Source organism: Thunnus thynnus, chromosome 11 (genome assembly GCF_963924715.1).
Source record: "Thunnus thynnus chromosome 11, fThuThy2.1, whole genome shotgun sequence".
Lineage (NCBI taxonomy): Eukaryota > Metazoa > Chordata > Actinopteri > Scombriformes > Scombridae > Thunnus > Thunnus thynnus.
The window spans coordinates 20,480,667-20,502,447 of NC_089527.1; the positions used below are offsets into that span (position 1 = coordinate 20,480,667).

At 41.1% G+C, this 21,781-nt stretch overlaps 1 protein-coding gene across 3 annotated transcripts in view; it reads right to left on the reverse strand.

The window, feature by feature from the left end:
* The window catches only part of gpm6bb (glycoprotein M6Bb), a 34,723-nt gene extending 15,009 nt beyond the window's left edge, over nucleotides 1–19,714 (reverse strand). Inside the window, exon 1 of one of the 3 annotated variants that reach the window (XM_067603696.1) lies at nucleotides 19,557–19,714. In XM_067603696.1, coding sequence (XP_067459797.1) covers nucleotides 19,557–19,560 — 4 coding nt within the window. In that variant the 5' untranslated portion in view covers nucleotides 19,561–19,714. Of the gene's footprint in view, nucleotides 1–2,048; nucleotides 2,165–19,556 lie in introns of those variants that run through there. The other 2 variants (XM_067603695.1, XM_067603697.1) reach the window with 2 other exon arrangements.
* Nucleotides 19,715–21,781: the final 2,067 nt, after the last annotated feature.

Below are 21,781 nucleotides of genomic sequence, written 5' to 3' on the forward strand. Positions count from 1 at the left end.
TGTATTTATTGACAATAACAGGCAATGATGGCTCATAATTCTTTTATGTGTATATGAGGACAAGAAGAAGGCTAAATACATGAGCGTGGCTCAAGTGATATTTCAAGTAAATGATGGGAGAGTACTAGTCAAGTTCAGTTTGTATAGAACAATATCATATACAATGTCTAGATGGGATTTATATGCCCACAGGACCCCGGCCAAGCTACTCTCTAAGACATGGATCAAGGTTTCTTGGTGGTCTTGGGGTTTATGGTGCCAACCATATAATCATAACAACCCTTATTGCATGTTATTCCCCATCTCACAGACATTTTCCCTCTTCCATCATTTCCTCAGCTCTTCACTGTCTACATAAAGGAATAAAAATCTGAAAACTACTTAAAAAATATGTAAATACATAAGTAAAATACGTTGGGAAAAAAACAAGGGACAGATAATTAAGAGAGACTCCTGGCAGCTGGGGGTGTAATAGGAGTGGCAGTTGGGAATTTACAACATAGGACAACAGGATTATAATAGGTCTTGTACTAATTTCCAATAAAAGAGGTCCAGAAAAATCAGTCCAGTAAGCCCTGAAACAGTACTTGGTTCACTTGACCCCTAGTTTAATAGTACCAAGTAGTAAAATACAACTAACTAGTGTGTACTGTTCCCCTTTGTAGTCTTGCCAACCAATAGCATTCTGTATGAACTTTCCATTACAGTTTAGAAATAGACATGCAAATACAGAAAACTCAATTTCCAAGTAATACGGATCAGTTTTTTGGGGGAAAAATACACACAATTTATCTCTCAGGGTATTTATGATGCATAAAGTGTAGTTGATCGATTTGCACAGTAACAGAAAATTAATTCTGATAATCTGTTAATCGTGGAACATTCATTGGTTCTGGAAACTCAAATATGAGAGTTTGATGCTTTTTTTCCAATTTTTTATCATAACACTTTTTTTTCTGTTGGCAAAACAAAACTAATTTGAGAATATCAACTTGGGAAACTGTTTGGGGGATTTTTCACATTTTTTTTGACATTTTACAGCTTAAACAATCATTAGAAAAGATAAAAAAAAAACTAATATTAAAATGCAGCCGTACCTACATGTGGTTGTTACCGTCAGTCAGGATTTCATCCATAAATGATTTACCATCAACATTGTCAGTGGTGCAATAAATAATGAAGCATTTTGTTGGAGCAGGTTCATGTCTGTCAGAAGTCTAATTCTGGAACATAACTCTTCAGATATACAACTTTTAGGAGTTTAAATATTAATAAATTACTGAAATGACCAATAAAACAAAAGAAAAGTTTCAAAGTTATGCCCTTTTTTCAGAATATTCCATTATTAAATAACCTCTGAGAAAACTGCTTCTGTGAATGTCCAATTTTTAACCTGGAACAGGTGCACTGAGCCGATAGCAACAGAAAAAGCAAGGATTCCCGTTGATTCCCACAAGAAGGTGGTGAGCAAGTTAATGACACTCTCTTTGTAGTTGGCGCAGTCCTCACGGCTGTCTGTTTGTGAGACTGTCTGTTTCATTTATCTTTGTCCTTGCAAGCCCCTCATCCACCTCATTAATCACTAGCCCCCCTGAAAGAACAACTCAAACAAACCCTGGGGATTGATTGATCTACTGTTGATTCTACAATAGTCTCATTGTCCTTAAAAGTGACACTAGCATGATGATGACCAGCGGCTACACAACATCCCTCATGCAGGAGTGTTGTCTGCTGAGAACACCCCACAGACATAACCTAATGAGATCATAAAACAAGCACAAGCAAAAACACACTTGAAGCTAGACACCGACAACAATTTTGCAGAGGCAGTGAGGCACAATCTCCAACTGGAACATCAACACTTATGTGCACACAACCGCTGAAACGGGGAGACTGTGCCGACATTTTAACGATTCATAGTCGCTGCCTAGCAAATTCTACCCAACTATTGTATGGAGTGAAACCAAGCAGGCTGGAGTAGGTTAAAGCCCCAGTAAACACAGCAGTGAAAAGAACTGAACTGGCTCTTTGTGAGTGCTCATTGGTACCTCTTTTGTCCTGCCTCTGGTCTTGGTTTTCTTCTGATGGAGTTTCCATGGTTGTTTTTCTTCCATCCAACAAAAATGCTTCCTTTCAGCAAATTCTCTCTTCCTCTCACCCCCTTACTCTCTCCTCTCTCGCTCCCTCTCTCCTTCCCGCACGTTTCTTCTCTCGCTCTCTCTCGCTCTCTCTCTCTCTCCTCCACCACTTTCGCTCTTTTCGTGTCACCCTGCCTCAAGAAGGCACCCCTCCGCTGTGTATCACAGCTCCTTTCCAAGATGCAGAGGTCTGAGTTTATTGCACTACCCAGTTATACATCACTTGAAATCCAATTTCACAGGCAAAATGTTCATCTGTTCTGTCTGAACTGCCTGTTTTGGGATTCAGTTTAAGTCAAATTAATGACATAAATCGTCACCCATCCCCTGAACACACTCCTTCCTCTCAAGTGACCCTGTCTCTGAAACTGAAGTAGCACCATGAATAGCAATCCAGGCAAGCTGCCTGGTGAGAATGGGCTTGTTACATCAGAGAGGGGGTTGCGGGTGGGATAGTAGGGACCCTTACTTTAGTAGAATGAATGGGTGAAAAACATAGGCTGGGGCAGAAAGCATATAGACACACAGTCACCTTTCTCTATTTCCCATCTGACCGCAGTCCAAGAGAGAGAGAGGGGGGAAGGGGGTTAGTATGTCCTTGCTGTGGCGTTGTGATGGGGTGTTAGCCCTTCACCCTCTGATTTGCACCATATGCCCTCTCCTCCTGCAGCATACATTAGCAACCTCTGACTGCTGTCTTCCCTCCATCTGGTGACTTCTAACTCACATAAAAAGAACACAGGAAAGAAAGGCAGATCTACATTTCCCAAACAGGGACACAAAAACGCCCTTTGGGGTGATACAAACAACAAAGGAAACAGCATTTGGAAATGGAAGAGCCAGAAAAAAGGGAGGGTAGAAACAAACCAAATTTAAGAGAGGGGTGTTGCTGAGAAGATGATACAGTGAAAAAACAACCTGTTAAAACTAACAGAGACAGGGGACAGCCGATGGCGAGAGATGACCAGAGAAAGGGAGACAGGGAAGGAGATCTTGGCTGTGTTTGTTTGGCAACAGCAGGCCGAGGAGCCCCAGGGGCATGCTAATGAGAGAAAGGCCTTTCAGTGACGGGGGGAGCCCTGCTGGAGCGGAGCTGGAGTGGGGTCTTCTCACGGATACCAGACCTCAGAGAGGAGGGGGATCAGCAGGGGAGGGGAGCCTCAGGGGTCAGGGAAGTGAACTTAGCAGGGATCCCACAACAACAAATGCTGCGCTAATCTTCAAGCTTTTTCATCGTCAGCCCTGTAAAACTCCAGGAGAACTGACATCATCCTTGTGAAGTTGGAGACTTCAGCCCATGTGCAGAAGTGGTGGTTGTTTGATCTCTCTATATGTTGAAATATTGCTGATTTAATAGATGTCATAGTTGTGATATCCAGTTTAAATCACACTAGGAGCTCGAGTGAAGCTTCAAAAAGGAGTGGACTTGGATATTTAACCACAAATGCCATTCCCTTAGTGCATAAAACCCAAATCAAAACAATCCACTGTTCCATCTGTAAACCTTCAAGAGTATATGGACAACAACAAGTTTATTGCACACATGTAAAAGGAAATTCAAAACATGTGATCAGAACTGGTCAAACTGTGTTTTTGGACTAACTTTGATGTATTCTAGATTCTAGTATGAGCGAAACACATGCTTTTGATTGGAAGTAATGACAAATGTACCCAGCTATTTTAGTAACCCTTTTGTTTTTGGCTTGGAGATCAAGCTAGCAGAAAATAGGAATCACGCAATTAATGTAAACATGAAATTACATTTTCATGTAACTAAATATAGCAGAATTCAAACATATGTTACTTCTGAGTGCAAATGAAGGCATCATAGATTGGTCACGTCGGCAAAATTGATGAAGTAAGGTTTCTAGACAAGAAAAAAGTCAAACAGCGACTTTGGTGAAAAAAGCTTGGTCAGACCAGTAAATGTAAACAGCTGTAGCTAAAGTCAAAAACAGAACATCTGCATGAATAGTAGGTAATCATATTAAATAAGGGCATTGTCACAATGTTCATGAACTCCCCCTAAAGGCAAATCGTGAATGAAATCTAATCAGTGATTCTCCACCGTGGCCTTAATGCCTGTATCTTCCTCGGACATTTAAGCTCATCTATAGCATCAGATACACATGCATTTATGGTTTTGACATTAAAATGAAGGCTAAAGCCCCCCATGACCTTGCACAGGATATGCAGGTATAGATAATCGATAAGTGGATGGATGTGTTGCAAATCGAACTGTTTCAAATCAAACTTCCATATAGGATCTACTAATGTGGTTCTTGATGGATCCTCCTATACTAACAGCAGTCAGCAGACACAACATTACTCTACTCTGTAATAGGGGCTTGAGAGAATAGACATGTATTATATTATAATAATATACTTATAAATAGATCTAAATATACAGTGTTAATAGGTTGTCAAACATAACTTTATGAGTGGTACATCATCATTAATTCATGCTATAGTGAATAACAGTACCGGTATCAGTAACAAGCTGCAATAATGCCTCATTCTGTACAGCTGCTGAGATGGGTTTGTCCCAGTGAGCAGCCTATTTCACATCACAAGTCATCATTTGATTCATTGTTAATATAATTTTGATTAGTGGAGCTTTAATGGCAATTTAATTACAAAGCCTTGATGTCAAATGGAACATAAAAGGGTTCCTTTCATGACCACAATATTCTTAGATGCATAAAGCGCAAAAGGTTGATTAGACTCAGCTTTCCCAGAAGTACTGTGACAGGCTGAGTGACTGTGGGAATAATCATGAGAACATAGGAGGCAAAGCCTGAGTGCTGCCTGCTCAGCTCCACTGTTGAGACAGCGCCACTCCCCTACTTGAGGACATAATCTGAATGATGATGAAGCTCATACAAATGGAGGGGTTTTCATTGTGGGTCAACCTTTCACGCTGTGAGACTGGGGGCCTGAATGCTCCTCAGTGTTCAGTCACCCGTGAAGACCTGCACCCTGCTTGGCTCACACCGAAGAAGGAGTTCTCAGGGAGAACTCCTTCCTCAGTATAGTGCTTGGGTCGAAGCACTATACGTACACATGTACACACACACACACACACACACACACACACACACACACACACACACACACACACACACACACACACACAGCAACCTGAAAAAGCAGAACTGATCAAGCCAAATGGGTGTGTTAAATGGTTGCAAAAGCCAAAATCTGCTAAAAAAAAAAAAAGGAGAAGGGGAAGGAATCCAAAAAACTTAAAGCGAACAGACTTTCCAAATATTTCCGGATATTTTATTGCTCTCATGGGAAAAGCTGTAACATTTTATTGTAATATTTGGCATATTACAAAACTGGTGACTGACATTCTTGTAAACAGTCAGTGAATATCATGTACTGCAGTGACATTACTGACCTAGTTTTAAATGCAGGCCATCATAGGTCAATCTGCTCTGTAGCCTATGTCTGCCTTCATGCTTTTGGCATGCCAAATCCAAGTCATTGATTGGTTTACAGAAGCACCGCACAGCAAACTCATTATACAGATCCATTCACTTGTTTGCTGACCCATTTTCCTCTGTGAGACAACAGAAGAACAGCATTACACATTGTGTATGACTTTTGCTGAACATTTCAACATATAAATAAATGTACTGGCATTGCAATTTCACAGTAATAATCTGCAGAACTATAACCTAACCTATAAATACAGCTATTACTGCCATGTAAAAATTAAACAAACCAATCCAACCCATATGAAGGCTCTAGGTTCTATTTCTAGGGGGGAAAAAAACTCTTTCTACTATGGAAAGAATGAATATGACATTACAAACTGACTGTCCTCATTTGTTATAGCAAGACATGTAGACAGTTAGAGGGAAAACCACAGTGGGCTGACTTATAATGAGTCTCATGCTTCCTTTTGGCACTGTCAAAAAGCTATAAACTAAGCAAAATCCCTATTTCCTTAGCCTGATTGTGTGTCTAAGACTGAGTGTTTGAATAAAGGTTAAAGGCATAATTTTCTAATGGTGTCAGCCATGTTTAAATAAGGGCTTTTCAAGCTTCATATTTGAACTTGAACGAGTGCCTGGGATTTTTTATTGCAGATGCCTGTAACCCTTAAAGGGGATATAACATGCTTTTTATGATTTTCTGTTCATTTATATACTGTTAAAATGTCAGCTTGCTCTGAACGCTCTGTTTGCAATGTTACCTCCAATTCTTCCTCAAACTGACATTGGATCGTTTGCACATGCCCAGAAACGGCCGTCCATTCCGTAGCCTTTGTCGCTAAGGTTGTTCCGCGGGTTGTTCACGTTGTCCACTCTCATATTTCAGATCAGATTCAGGCTCAAACATGGACAGATGGATTTGAGAAGTTGACATTTTGAGTAAAGAACGAGTGAAAGTGAGTGAAGTGAAATCCAACCACTATTGTTTGTTTACATAGCCTCCAGAGCCAGCAGATGTCTCCCGAGGAGCCCAATCAGAACAAAGTGGGCAAATTGTGAGGGGGCCTTAAAGAGACAGGAGCTAAAACAGCCTGTTTCAGACAGAGGCTGAACTGAGGGGCTGCATAAAGAGCCAGTATACGATAAATAAGGAGTTTTTTGAACTGTAAATCATGCAGAGTTTTTCCAGAGAGAATATAGATATAGACCTGTAAATGTGCATGTTATGTCCTCTTTAACTTCAAACAGAACTTGATGAGTAAGAATGATGAGTATTTTTATCATCAATTCATCTCCTGATTATTTTCTCAATCAATTAAGCGTTTCATCTACAAAATGTCACAACTTCCTGAAGCCAAAAGTGACGTCTTCACATAGCTTGTTTGTCTGACCAATGATTTTTGGCGATGATTTTGGTATCACATGAGAAAAGAAATGAACTACATCCTCACTAGCTCCCTCCGCGTACAAATAAAGTAACCTTTACCTGAATCCTATAAATCCTCAATCTATATCACAATCAGAAGTGACCTTCCTTCACCCAACATCAGAAATAATAATAATCTTAAAACCAGCCCCTGTATCCATTTGTGGTGCAAAATATCATCCCACCGACCAAACACATTGTGAACATGTTGATGAATTTCACCACAAGAGGAAAGCTATTCAGGAACACATAACATCTTGCAGCACGATAGCTGAAACCCAACTTTGCTATTCGATTACAACCATTTCTAACAGAGACATACTTTATGCCTTGGTGTTTCTTCCATTGTACAATTGCCAGATTGAATTTTGAATTCTCTCCACTGTAATCATGAGTGTTTGACCAAACAATGCCCAGGGTATCTGAGTCAGCACTTCTCTAATTGCATGTTTGTGTTACTATCGTATTAGGTCTGGAAATGGAGCAACACTCATGGATGCCTTGCAGCCATGTTTTCCCTCTAAAAATGACTTCACAGCCCTGACTTTCTGGCACATCCACAGCCACTGTGGTCTTGGCCGAAGTGTATTGCAGGGAGAGTGAGAGACACAGATGCTTCGCATTATCCAGGCTTCCTAGCCTACAATTCCTTGGAAACTGCCGCCATGGCTTGGCTGGACAGAAAACTAACGCAATACCAAAACCTAAAGACTATGAATTTCATAATTTTATTCTGGAGTCAAATGAGCAATTCTGTGCCAGGAAATAAAAACATAAACCTTGAAGAGAGTAAAACACATAATAGAGGGAGAGGAGTGGTTTATAGTAGTTGTACCGTATTACACCCCATACAGCAGTGGATTTCTGTCATTTTGGAGAAAAGTATTTAATTGTTTGTTTTTATTTCAGTGTGCAAAAGTAGATACTTAATATTTTAATGATGCCTCCGGTCTGGAAGGCTCTTAACTGTCTTTGTGGTCTGCCATGCTTACATTATGAAGTCGATGAACCAGCCAAGAGGTACTGCAAGACAAGACCTCTCCATTATAGAGTTAGAATAATGCTAGATAATAACCTCATGTCCTTTCAATTTATAATGTTATAATGCTTTGCCAAGAAATCGAGAATAATGAGAGTACTCTTCCACCCATGAATAGTTTTCTGTATGAAAAATGAACCTATTTTTCAGATCACGGGATCATTCAGCAATTTGTCTGGAATAGAAACCTCATGAGAGATTGTTTGTTGGAAAAAAGTCCATATTATTAGTAGGTCAGCACTCGATAACCAAAATGTCTATGAATCACACATACTGAGGGCAACAGTTACAAAAAAAACACATTTGTTACTGTAATATACCATAATTGTCAGAGAAAAATTACCCAATTTCTGTGACACTACCTATCTAAGGGTCTGCAGGGGGGCAGCAGAAATAAGTCGTAAACACCAGTGTTTCCCCTGTATTCATTCAGCAGCGGCACACCACCGCTGCAAAATTATGAGCGCCGCTGCTAAAATTTCAGACGATCATTAATATCAATGGGCTAGTAATGATTTTCACTCGCACACTGTGTGAGCACAATAACACCATGCGTTATTGTGGATTTTTTTAGTCATCCTCCCTCTCTTCGTTCTTCAAAGGACATCTATGTGGAAGGTACAAGAGTAGCGTAGCTTCGTTAAGGAATAAGGCAGTGCGTGTGTGTGTATAAATGTGCGTGTGTAGTTGCGCGAGCGCAGAGGGTGAGCGGCAGAAACATGACGTGAACACGAGCGGAGCAGAGGGAAAGTTTAGCAGTAAGTTGTCAATCTGGCAGTAAATGTACAGTACAGACTGTTTGTCAGTTAATAAATGCTGTAGCTCCTCAAGACAAAGAAAATACTCCTCATCTATCAAAGGGGGTTAGCCCCGAAGTTAGCAACAACGCGTTAGCTTAACTTGACCAGGCTAACTTAAGGTGGACTGACTTTTAAGGTGAACCAGCAATTCTCATTTTAGTGTCAATGTCAGACGCTCTTTAACAGAGAACGGAGAAATGTTTGGCTGATGAGTCTCTGTCTTGAGTTTTTCATGCCCCCACATACCATCACCCCCCCCCTCCCCGCCCGCCACCGCCGCTCTAAGGCAGTCAACCTAGGGGAAACACAATATTGACATATTATCACCTTCGAAATTGATATTGATAGCAAACTTGCTATTTACAAATCCAGCTGATGCTGAACAACATTATCATTGATTTGGACTTGTGTTTCTAAACCACCTGATAAGTTCAATCTTTACTCTCTTTTCAGCTCTGTTTTTGGTCTCCACCACCCTCTGGGCAATATCTGGCTCTCCACCTGCTAATTGCTTCACTATGTTCACCAGCTAGTCGCTTAAACTGTTTGCTGTTTAGTGCTGGGCAGGTTGTGTAGAGTTCAGGGTTTTTTTCTCTGAAAATAGCTGTCTGCTGTGACTAGAAATGAGTTTGGTAAGAGCGGTGAAAGTAGATCAAACAGTAAACTTGTGGGTCACAAAATCAAAACAATGAGCTGTAAGACTCTGAAATGCTCCCTCGAGCTGAGGGGAACTGCAGAGACGGGTGATAATTGTCAGTGGGTTTGTGACTTCGAGCGACCCCTTTCACATAGAAGCAGTCATGCAATCCATTCTTAATATATATTGATTACAGCAGCTTTAATGCTCTCCTTGTGCGTTTAATCATGGCCCCCTAAGGTGAAGATGTCCTGATCTGATTTAAAATATCTCTCTCACTCACACACACACACACAAACACACACACACACACACACTGCACCCATCCTCCAGTCATTCTGACACCCAGTACCTCCTGAGGCCATTTGAAACATATGACAGTCCAGTTAACTGCACTAAGAGCACAAATAAATCCCACAGGACTAGTGTTGTTGTTAATCCTTTAAATACAATACCTATGACCGTAAGCATTTTTATATTTAGCTCAGTGAAGAGACCACCGAGTGGCCTTTTATGCTACTCAAGTGACAGGACAGCAGTCAGTATCAAATCATATGGAAATTAGCAGATTATTAGATTTATCTTGTACTAAAGATGTGCACATAAATGTTAATTGAATCCTGAATATTCTGCTGGCAGATGAAGCGATACAAGCAAGCCGTTATCATTACTCATTAACTTGAAAAACCTGCTCTTGTAAAATTCCTCATGAAGGCCAAAGACTTAATTGATAGCATTATAAATATTCTTTTAGACATTGTTATTAAGTGTCCTATAATGCAAACACTGAAGTTCATCTGATTTAGCACCAAATTTATCTTAGAAAAGCTAGTTATTTATAAGAAGGCGTTCTACTACTGGACTAATGTTACAATGGAAAGTCTAGCAACGCAATAGATTTCTAATTTGATGTCTCACACTCCATTGTCTGTCTTACACTGACAAGGATCTCCACAACTCAAACTTTTTCACACTCCAGCTGCTTTGATAGCAAATAACATGGGGCTGGAGACAGTCTTTCATTTTCCTACATGTTGCACACTCACACACACACACACACACACACACACACACACACACTAGAGACATAATGAAGCACAGAAACTTGGAGACAGCAGACGAGGCTTTCCAGCTAATCTAGTGGGGGCTTCCCATGAACAGCACCCGCCCTCCTCTGTGTCTCCCCCAGCTGCTGGGATCTCTTTCTCTGCATCGCTCCCGCCAGTCCTATTGTCCTCCGCCTCACGCTGCCAACCTCTCACCCCTGACCCAAGACTTTACCCTTTTCAAAACCCTCCAGGTCTGTTCCCCCCAACCCCTCATTAGAAGGAGAAGAAACCTCCTTCATTCAGCGCCAGCCGGTGCTACTCAACAGACCAGCCACTCAGACCCCACCGTGTCAGGATTCATCGTCAGCACTATGACAACAGAGCAGCCGACACGCAGATCACTTTAATGCCATTGTTCCACAAGACGCCCTTCCCGTGTCTCAGAGCCCTGCGTCCTGGGGCTGGATCCTGGAAGGACAGAGAGTCGGCTGCAACCTGAACCTGACACTTCAACCCCTGCAGAGATATGTTCGTCCACAGATTCATGATGAAATCAGTTTAGACATGGACTAAGTGCTTAACAGTAAGTGGCAAATACAGTTCATGACAACAGAGAGATGGAAGCTAATCTCGCTACTGATTCCCTTGTACTCTCCTCTGGCTGACCTCTGTGAGAGTGGGTCAATCCATTACTTTATTGCTTTGCGCACTGATGGGCAGTTCTCCAAAAGTATCTTCTGTGTCACACATTTATGGCACCATTTGATGTGATGCAGCCTCTACATCATTATCAATGTCTAAACATTTACACTCTCACCGATCTATTTTGCACACACTTGATCCAACAAATAGGGAGAATAACGTTGATCTCTACACGACCACCGCTTGGTAACACATCAATCATGTTTCTTAAATCCTAGTGTTTCAGGGTCAGAGCATTAACAGTTTCACTGCCTGTTAATGATAAATAAAACAATGTTCACTTTGTTCTTTTATAAATTTCCTTTTGCAGATACATGACTTTTAATGCAACAGGAAACAGGACATGTTAGTTAGATGCTGTACCTCAAACAATGAAAAAAAAATGAAGATAGAAAATATTCTTATATTGACTTGGGAATAAAAAAGCAAATATACTAAACATAATCAGCGACAGGAAACAAAAGAGAATTTCAAAGAAACCTGCTGTTAACAAGTTGCACACATAAGACACATCATGCACACATGTACAAGCTTTAACATACTTTCAAAGACATGTATGTTCACTTTATGTACACAGTTGCAAAAAGTTTGCTCTGTACATTCCAGCTGCTGTGCTCATCCATATAATTACTTTTTCATTTTCCGCTGTGGTCCTTCTATTGTTACAGTATTGTTTCTCATAGAGTAGAGGTCAAAAGCTAAGATGACTTATGAGACGTCTCAGTTGTGTAGTTACAATATTCATACAGCTAACTGATCTCTCCTCTAGTCTGCGTGTGGTTAAGGGGTCAAACTGTTTTTCAGAGAGAAACATCTGGGATTTCCTCCAGCCTGAAGCTGCTGTTAACTGGTATTTTTCTCCTTTCCTGAAATAAAAGCCTTAAAAAACCATAAAGGCTCCATATGCTAAAAGCATCACAAATGATTCAATTACTAAGCTCTATGTGTTCAGAGTATTCCAAGTTTATATTGTTTTAAATCCAATGTTCAGCAATTTGGTCAAATTGAAATCGATCTTCTCAATCCCCAAACAGTCTGTCTATGGGGCAAACAGCCTCCCCAAACACTCTCCCTCAGCTATTGGGTTTCCTGCATCTGTCACTTTATAAAAGCTCAGCGATTGCAGATTTTCATCTGCTTGGCAGCAGTACCTCTTCCTGCCTATCAAGCCTTTCACTGGAGGATAATAAGCAGACAATGAAAACTCTCACTTGGAAAGCTTTTTTTCTTGGGCAGGAAGATAATTCCTGGCAGAAGTGAGCGAGAGTGTCCAGTGGTTTCTAACAATACAGCACTTTCACACAACAACATCAGAAAAGAGGAGTCGTGTGCATTTCCTGTAACATCTTCGATAAGCAACACAACAAGTTGTCAAGAAAAAAAGAAGTCTTCACAGAAGACTTGTTTTTTTTGTGACAATCTTGCCACATCATTGAATATATCTTAGATGCAGGATTTTACACACAATCCTGAATATGGAGGAGCAGCAAAAGTAATAAGGGGTTACATGGATATTCATTTAAATTCCTGCTAATTCATCCCAAGCGTAGCATTTGGCAGAATCCAAATGGTCTCAGGCTGTCTAGCGTGGCTCTTCATATGGTGAGCATTTCTCATTGGTGTGCTGGGGTACCCCAGATGCTTTTGTCTTATGGTTGTTTAGCAGCTGCGTAAAAGCACTGAGGACAAAGACCTATCTGTGGAGGGTTGAATACACTCGGTTGGCACACAGCCAACAGCTCAATCCTACAGGCTCCCACAGTTGAAAAGCAGACTAATGAATTCTGCTCTCACTCCTCACAGATGATCTTACAGGGAAATTAGCTGGAGGCTCTATTGTTTCTTCTCATTTCACCCAAGTAGTTTCACATCTGAACTGTGGTCTTGAGCTCCCAAATGAGTATCTATTAAAAAAAAAAGGAAGTAGTTGCATGAATTCAATCAATCGGAGTCAAATGAGTTCTTAAAATCTGGAAACCTACTTACAAGAAGAGTGCGAGTTAATTTGGGTCTTAAAAGAGATCCAAATAAACAAACAAAAAAAATACTACCAAAATAGAATGAATGGACACATTGTATTAAAAGCACCAACCATCTTAGCTGACGCACCCCTTCACCCTCCTCTTTGTTAAATTGAGTGCAGAAAAATGTTGATGTAGCATCTGCGATAATAGAATGACACACCTGTCATTCAACCATACCTGCCCAAAACACACCTTACTTCTCTTTAAGCCTTAATATCCTATTAATAGTCAATATTTTCTACAAGTTTCAAAAATGTGATCGTCATCAAGTCAGCAAACATGTAGCGGTCCTTCAGGCTGGTGTTTGTATGATGAATCATTCATCCACGTCTGAAGGCTAAACTGTTGGCCACGCTCAAAGGCAGGGGGAAAATCCCACCGTCATGGCGTGTTATATCTGACGATCTTTCCTTAAAGGTATTCTAGGCGTTGCAGCTGTTTGTACAAAAGGAGTGACAGACGCAGCCCTCTGTCTTCAAACATCAAAAAGGTGGTGGTGGTGGTGGGGTGAGACAATCCGACAGAAACTTCGATTGAAGCATACTGATGCCTTATAGTGCAATCTCTACACTGGTTTCAGCATTTAACCCTAGTGGTCACCCTGTGGCTCTAATCCTCTTGCCCAGATCCTGACCACCACAGAGAAGAAGCATAAGCTGTATAGCTCTCTCTAATTTTGTGTAGAGCATTCACACTATCCACTAGTTACTCTTCAACACTGCATTATGATCTATTTAGTTGCGTACCCAAGGCTGGCAAAAGAAAAATAGGCCATTCTGGGAAAACATTATTGACTATTTAATCAATGTTCGCTGCTCATGTGATACGGAGAGAGTGTATCAAAGGCTATGCAGGGTTTTTGGTGCCGTAGAAAATGTGGCAATTCAGAGTGTTGTGGTGTGGTTTACTGTAGATAGCAGACAACGCTGCAGTGGGGCTGAATGCCTGTTGAATGAGTTAGTGAATGTTCATCAGCTGCAGGGTCTCTTTGCTTTCCCCGACCCATTATTTCCCACAGGCCTTCTGGAACGATCATCTGACTGTGAACAAAACACTGATACAGATTGCTGCTCCACTGGCAAATATCACCCCTGCACTCTGCATGCAAGCGCTGATGCCAACATAATGGTGAAACTGCAGAAAAACTCGAATTAGACAACCTTATTATGCATGTATTTGGCAGTTTAACCTTGATAATGGGTGTTTTTCTGAAGTTGTGCAGATAACATAAAGGACAGATTGTATCTTTGGCATATTTTATACAACACCAGGGTTCAGCTGCCTGTACATATCTGAAAGGCTGCAGCCATTTCCATAAGGGAGTATTCTCAGATATTTAAATGCCATCCTGTCTCTACCATGCGGCAGTGTGACTGTGACATCTCTAACAAGGGTGAACTTCACACACACACACACACACACACACACAGTCACCCACTTGCATCCATTCTGTTCAAATTGTGAATAGGCTTTTAGTAAAAGCGATGGCCAAGGCACATGCTTGAACAGGCATCCCCACTCAGGAACTTCTATTCCTATCATTTCATGTCACAATACTCAATGGATCTCTTTGTTGTCGGAGGAGTTATTAAGCTCAGCAAATTAACATGACCGCTCTGGCAGACCTGCAGCCCTGGAGGGAAAACAAAAAAAAAAAAAAAAAAATGATGGAAACAGAGGAAAGCAGTGAAGATGAGGGAGGAATAAAAGAGAAGAGGGAGATTTCAGTGGGAAACAAAGTGAAGCAGGAAGGGAGGCAGAAGATGAATGAAGTCTTGATTTAACTAAAGGGGTCTCTTATTTTAGAGCTGCAAAATGTACCCTATGGGTCTCATCTAATGTACAATTACCAAAGATGCTTGGTCATTTCCTATGCCAAATGGAAAGAAGCCCAGAAATCATGTAACTATGACAGCAACTACCTCATTACTGAGGATATTCAGTGTAATTAATGATTGCAAGCTGAAGACGAAAAGCAATTTAGGAGTTCAGTGTTTCCCCTAGGTTGACTGCTCTGGGATGACGGCGGTGGGGGGCGGGGGGGGCTAGGGCTGAGCAAAACTCGGGAGAGACTCAGCATCCGGACATTTCTACCTTCTTTGTGTAGGAGTAGCTGAGATTGACACTAAAATGAGAACAGCTGGTCCACCCTAAAGGTCAGTCTACATTAAGTGAGTCTGGTCAGGTTAGGCTAACCCATTGTTGCTAACTTTGGAGCTAACCCCCTTTCACTTTTCCGGCAGTTGGGGAAACAACAGACGAGACTTTTCTTTGTCTTGAGAAGCTGCAGCATTTGTTGATTGACACATTGTAGCCTGTACTGTACATTTACTGCTCCATTGACAACTTACTGCTAACCTTTTCTTCTACTTTTCTGATGCTCACTCTCTCGCCCAACCACACACTCGCTATGCACACACATTACGCACTGCCCTATTCCAGTGTTGGCAGATCTCGCGAGAGGAACAAACTTTTGACTGGCTTTACTGGCCATCTCAATTTATGCATGGAAGGTCAGGTATAGTGGACAGAGACAGGAACAGTGGGATATAGAAAGAGGGGATGACATGCAGCAAAGTGTCTGGGTCAGAATTGAACCTGAGCCACTGCAGCAAGGACTCAGCAACATTATGTGGTACACGCACTAACTGGTGAACCACCAGGGCGCAGCTAAGGATTTTAATGTCAGCTAGTACATGTGTGGTTCTGACAGCAGGTAGAGATATTTGACAAGTTAGATGGTGCTCAGTCAAACTTAACATTAGATATATGGGGAGCAAGCCCAAATAAGCAACTACACTTTAGAAACAAGAAAAAAAAAAAAAAAAAACGCAACTCATGACTACCAATATTTGTGAGCAACAAGCCCAAAGTCGCTTATGATAATTGGACTTGGCAACTGTGCCCGATTCCAAGAGTTTCCCAGACAACAACAAAGAGGTTGACTCACGTTTCGGAACAGCGCTGCACAGAGAGGCTCCCAAACGCTATTGATTTCTGAATGAATGGATATTTGGTGTTATTTTTGGCGTTAAAAAATGATTTTTTGGCCTAGCAGGGGTTCTCATTGGTCTGACAGTCCACCAGGCCTGTACAATTATAGCAGAAACACTGGAGTTATTGGTGGTGACATAATAATGTGGGATCAGTCATAAAAGGTTAGCACATACTTTATTTGGACTGAACTTCTTAACTATATTTCAGACTAACAAAATTCAAGGAAGCCATCTTTTTGGAGTTAACAAGTTAACAAGTTCAGTTTCTCTCTCAGCATCCTTTGGATATTTCTGCAGTGAATCATCTTGCAGTCTTGTGTTCTGCTCTGCATCTCTGGAGAACAGAAGCATGTTCAGAGGAACTACATTTTGCACAATCTCCATGAGTCAACTAAAAGTAGGGGAAATGTCCTGACTCCCTGTTGTTGCTCTGCCATCAGTTGACGTTGTTAATTTCCAGAGTGCAAAAACACCTCCTCCAGCACAGCATTAGCAGTCATGGGTCTTTCCTCTCCTCAGTCTCAGGATGTTGGGTCACAGCACATACATAGCCCACCACATGTGTCTGTGACAGCGATCACTGCTGATGTGCGAGCTAAATAATCAGACACTTTCCAGACATCCTAGTTCAGACAGAAACAGGAACGCACATCATTAAAAGAACACAAGACAGCTGACAACTCTGAGACACGTCCCAGACACACATGTAAAAATCATTATGAAGGCCTATGCATGTGGATCACTGAAGAACAGGATCAATAAGAGGATTTTTATCATGAAGTCTGCACTAAAATCAAGAGAGGCCAGGTTTAGGCGTCCACATGTACCAGTAAAGCATGACTCACAAACAGCTGGGTTGTTCAGCTTCAGCTGACAACAACAAGATGTTTAATTTAAAACACATTAAAAAACTGTCAACTGCGATTAACTCAAATTACTCAAAAACAATGAAGTAACATTTGGATCTGGTTTGTGTCCTGCCTCGATGACCTTTACCAAAACACCAACACACTGAATACAGAAGACTCTGACTAGAGAGTTCACAAGTTTCCATAAGGAAAAACAATCTTTTTCTTTTTTTTTTTGTGATCGGGCTCCGGTTCCAAGAAGAACAGACACAGTGTTCATAGTCATGTACATAATTTGCTGAATTTGATTAGTTGAATCTGCTGTCATAAGACAGCCTTAACTGTTAAGCACATAATTAAATTGTGTCTGCAAAAACATAACTTGAACAGCTGGTTTATTTTCTACGCTGTATTAAACTCAGAGCTTTTAAATATTTTTTGTTTTTCCAAATGTCTTCTGAGCACCGCCAACAAGTTTAGTGGTTACAATCTACCACAAGGGAAAAATATTAAGCTTTCTAAGCAATATGTCATGATTATCTTGCTTAAATGAGTATGATCACCACATGCAATAAACTACTTTCTTATCTTTACTTTCTCTCCAGATTATACACTATTATAAAATGTTTGACTAAAACTGAAAACCATCATTTAATTCAATGAGTTTTGTTATCGAGCAGGCAAACACTGTTGAATGGCTAATAGTCACAGGACTAACACCAACAATCTAAAATGACTTGCTGCCTCCCTCTGAATCGACAACCACATTGAGCTCAGCGGATTGAGGCCAAGTTATCCTCCCACACCCTACACACAGGCCAATGCACTGTTAAATCGTTCCACCTCGAGGACAGAGGAGAATCTCTCTGAAAAAAAGCATGCGGCCCCACTCCGAGGTGAAGGTCACCGTAAAATCAAATCAGACATAAGTTATATAACCTCCAAATGACATCTTCACTTCCCCGTTTTCAGCTCCTTGCACTATCAACTTCAGAGCATCCTGTTTATTTTGGGCTTCGTTGACATACATAATCCATTTTCTGTTTTCAAAGCTATTTCACATGAAACACAGTAAATCACGGCCCAGCAGATGATATCCGTTTCTCTGCCACAACAAAAAGCAACCTTTACAGCAACTAGCAAGTCTCCAGATTAATCTCCTTATTCAAAACAACAGGATATACCATTTTTTTCCTAAAAGGGACATAGAGAGTGTTTGAATATAAAATGGGTGCTTTAACAAGTGGACAATGCACAAAGGTCGATTGCCATGCACTAATCCATGAGACAGAGAAAGAGGGTCTGTGGGGAATTAGTTCACAGGGCATCCGCTCTGAAACTTGCAATTCAGTGAACTTCTCTCTACATTAAGAGCCACTGAAGTTGCACAAAGGAGCAGCTCCAAATTAGGAGCACAAAGACGCCTCTGTGGGAGCTTCAGAGCGAATTAATGAGCATTGATACATATTCTCACACAGTGTTCTTCCCTGGCCTCAGCTGCACCGCAGCAATAACACAAGCCACAAAAAAAGTTACCCAAAGATAAAAATGGTAGAATAAGAATTACAATAATGGGATCTGTTATGTGTCATTTTTTACTGTAAAATATCGAGGATGAGAACAGTTGAGAGTGTGTTTCCTGTATTATCCTATCTGGCTCACAGTTTCAAAGTGTTTAAGCCAGCAAGAAGTTACTAAAACATCCATGGCATGAGCGCCTCACTCTTCCCATGCGTTCCCCCTAGGTTAGGAGCACAGATGGCCAACACTTGGGACTGATTTAAAGATGGGACAGTCTCAGCTCAGCCCATTAGATAGCAATCACACGCTCTGGCATGGCATACAGCATGCATGGAGCATCTGACTAATACAATATGTTGCCTATTTATTTATGTTTTCATTTACTTTTAGTCATGATTTACCAGCAGATCCAGCATTTTTTCTTTATTTGCAGCAGTTTTACCCCCCAAGACAATCAAGCAAACAATGCAACAACATGATCAGTGATTGCAGATGATCAATCTGATCACTGATAAAGAAAGGCCGGTTGAAAACAAGTTTTGATCATATGAGAGCTTAATCCCAATAGTTCACCAATTATGTGCCATCGAAAGCAGTTGTAAAAGAGACAGCACGTTGATCTGGATTTAACACCTCCACAGACAAGAGTAGACTGCAGGAATCCTGATGGACATAATCTCTCTAATCGCTTTCCTCAAGTTGGTTCAGCAGGCTGCTCTAATGCCGATTCTCATGAAACCGGGTCAAGTGAAACAGCCTACTTCTGCAGCACTGGTAGTGAAATTTGACTTCAGAATAGTTTATGTAAAAACAATCGACGCGCCCCGAAGTTTCAGCGACAATAACAAAAGTGTGAAGCATGCCGTCGTCACCAAACAGCGTCATATAGATCCGAGGTCCAGCTAAACTGGAGCATTTGTTGATTAAACTTACCCATTTTGTAAAGGTTCCCCCAATGAGTCCGAAGTTGAGCGATCAGCTGAAAGTTGAGCCCCAGCTACACTGATGTTGAGTCCTGGGATGCGCACTGGCCGCCTGGCTGCTCAAACACTCAACGCTGCGTCCCTTTGGAGACAGCCCGGCTGACGTCACCACTGAGGGGATTACTGATGGGAGGACGGAGCTCGCTCAGGCTGCCCCCCCCCCCCCCCTCACCTCCTCAGCCCTCATCGGGAAGTTTCACCGGTCACCCAAGTCATCATGAGCCACTTTTATCTTGACGCATTCCTGCAATCCTGTGCACAAAGTCCCCCTGTATCATAAACTAGATAAACCCAAACACTCTGAAGTGGATCTGAACTGATTTATTCCATGCACTTCTTCTCTGTACTGTGTGCTGTTTATCATATAGACACAGCAAGCCAGTGTTTAGGATACACTGTTATCAGGTCAGCTGTGCTCTGCTTTGTCAAATTGACAGACAGATGAGGTGTTATCACGGGTCAGAGGTCATCAAATGAGCTGCTGAGTCAGGAATATATCTGCTGTCCCAATAAGTTTGAAATTAATGAAAAAAAAATGCAATTATTTTTTATTGATTTGAACTTTTTCATGAGTATATTCACAGATAGATGCACAATTGTTAACTTTAATAACTCACATAAATACTGTATGTTGATAGAGCTGTATTATTTCTCCGACCCCATACCCAAACCATCTCATTAACCCAAACATCACCTTCTATGGGCGAGAAATAATTTAGTTTTTTAACAGAGTCTTATTTAAATACATATATGCATGCAATCATGCAGGCATCAGAGCATTCCTAGTAGTCTACACATGTACAGGTAAATATATGCATCTAGAGGTTTACAGAGTCTGCAGCAAAACACAAACAAAGTTACATGCATGCACACCAGCATATGCATGCATTCATAAGGTTTTTTAAGATATATCTCATGTTTGACATTACTTCTGTGGTCTGGGATAAATCGCCGTCTTTCACAAAGATGGGGGCCTTTAGTGAAACAATGCCAATCACCATCAATCCAGTGTGCCGGTATCCGGTATCCAAGGAGGTCTGAGCACCCCCTAATCCAAGCCAGTCTTTTCATTAGTGGCCAAGTGGGCAACCCTCAATGGGTTGTTTCATGGTCAAACAGGGCATCAGCCCAACATGGCGAGCACAAAAGCGGCCTAAAGGCAAATATTTAATTGGTCAGCTTCAGAATTACAAAGAGAATTTCATCTTTAAAAAAAAATCTAAATTCAACATTTATTTGTTTATTCTTGTTTTTCTCATCATATCACTTTAGCAAAAGGTTTTCTTTTTCAATGGTTTCTGGACTCTTCTATCTGTAAACCTGATCTGCATATTCAGCAAATGTGCTTTGCAAACATCTAAATCTGTCAGAGGTCAAAAGATGAATTTTTGATTTTGATCATTTATATTTAATGTATTTATGTTTGCATTCAGGTCAAAGCCCACCTTCCCATACAATGCCAACACTGAAAAGAGACACTTATTGGAGCCTCAACATTTTAAAAAATATTTTCCTTAAGCAGCACAGAGTAGGTGGCCCCATAAAATGAAATACAGGACACTGTAATCATAAATCTGTATCTCCATAAACTGGAAGTTCCACGAGCTCTCTGGCGTGCTTTCAGACTTTCTTTCTGTATGGTGTGCATGAGCTGCACGTCTGTGTGTGTGAATAGAGGATCTGCATGGGAACATTCCAGCACTGTGCTGGCTGTTACAGCAGGCACGGCAGCTGGCAGACAGCAGGCATGCAACTGTTATTAGGGTGGACCATGGCAAAACAAAACACATCAGACAAAGCCTTTTTATCTGACAATACACATATGGTCATGTCACTTACAGTATGGAGAGCCATACTCCACGACATGACTTCTTACTTTATCAGTGGTTGCTGTATTCTGCAGAAAACAGCAGTTGAGTGATTCAGATATATAGAACAAAGACTGTGGTAGTGGTCTGCCTATAACAGAGCCGCTAGTGTTGTTCCTCACAATTAAAGCTTTATCGCCAATTAAAGCTTTATCGTGAAATCAAAACATTGCAAATGTCCATTCTGGACATTACATTCTGGAAATACTTTACTACTTAATATTTTAATACTTGAATAATAATCCAGGTTTTGCTGTCCAGCACTAAATCAGGTCTGGACAATCTGCTTATTGAGCATTTGATTGGT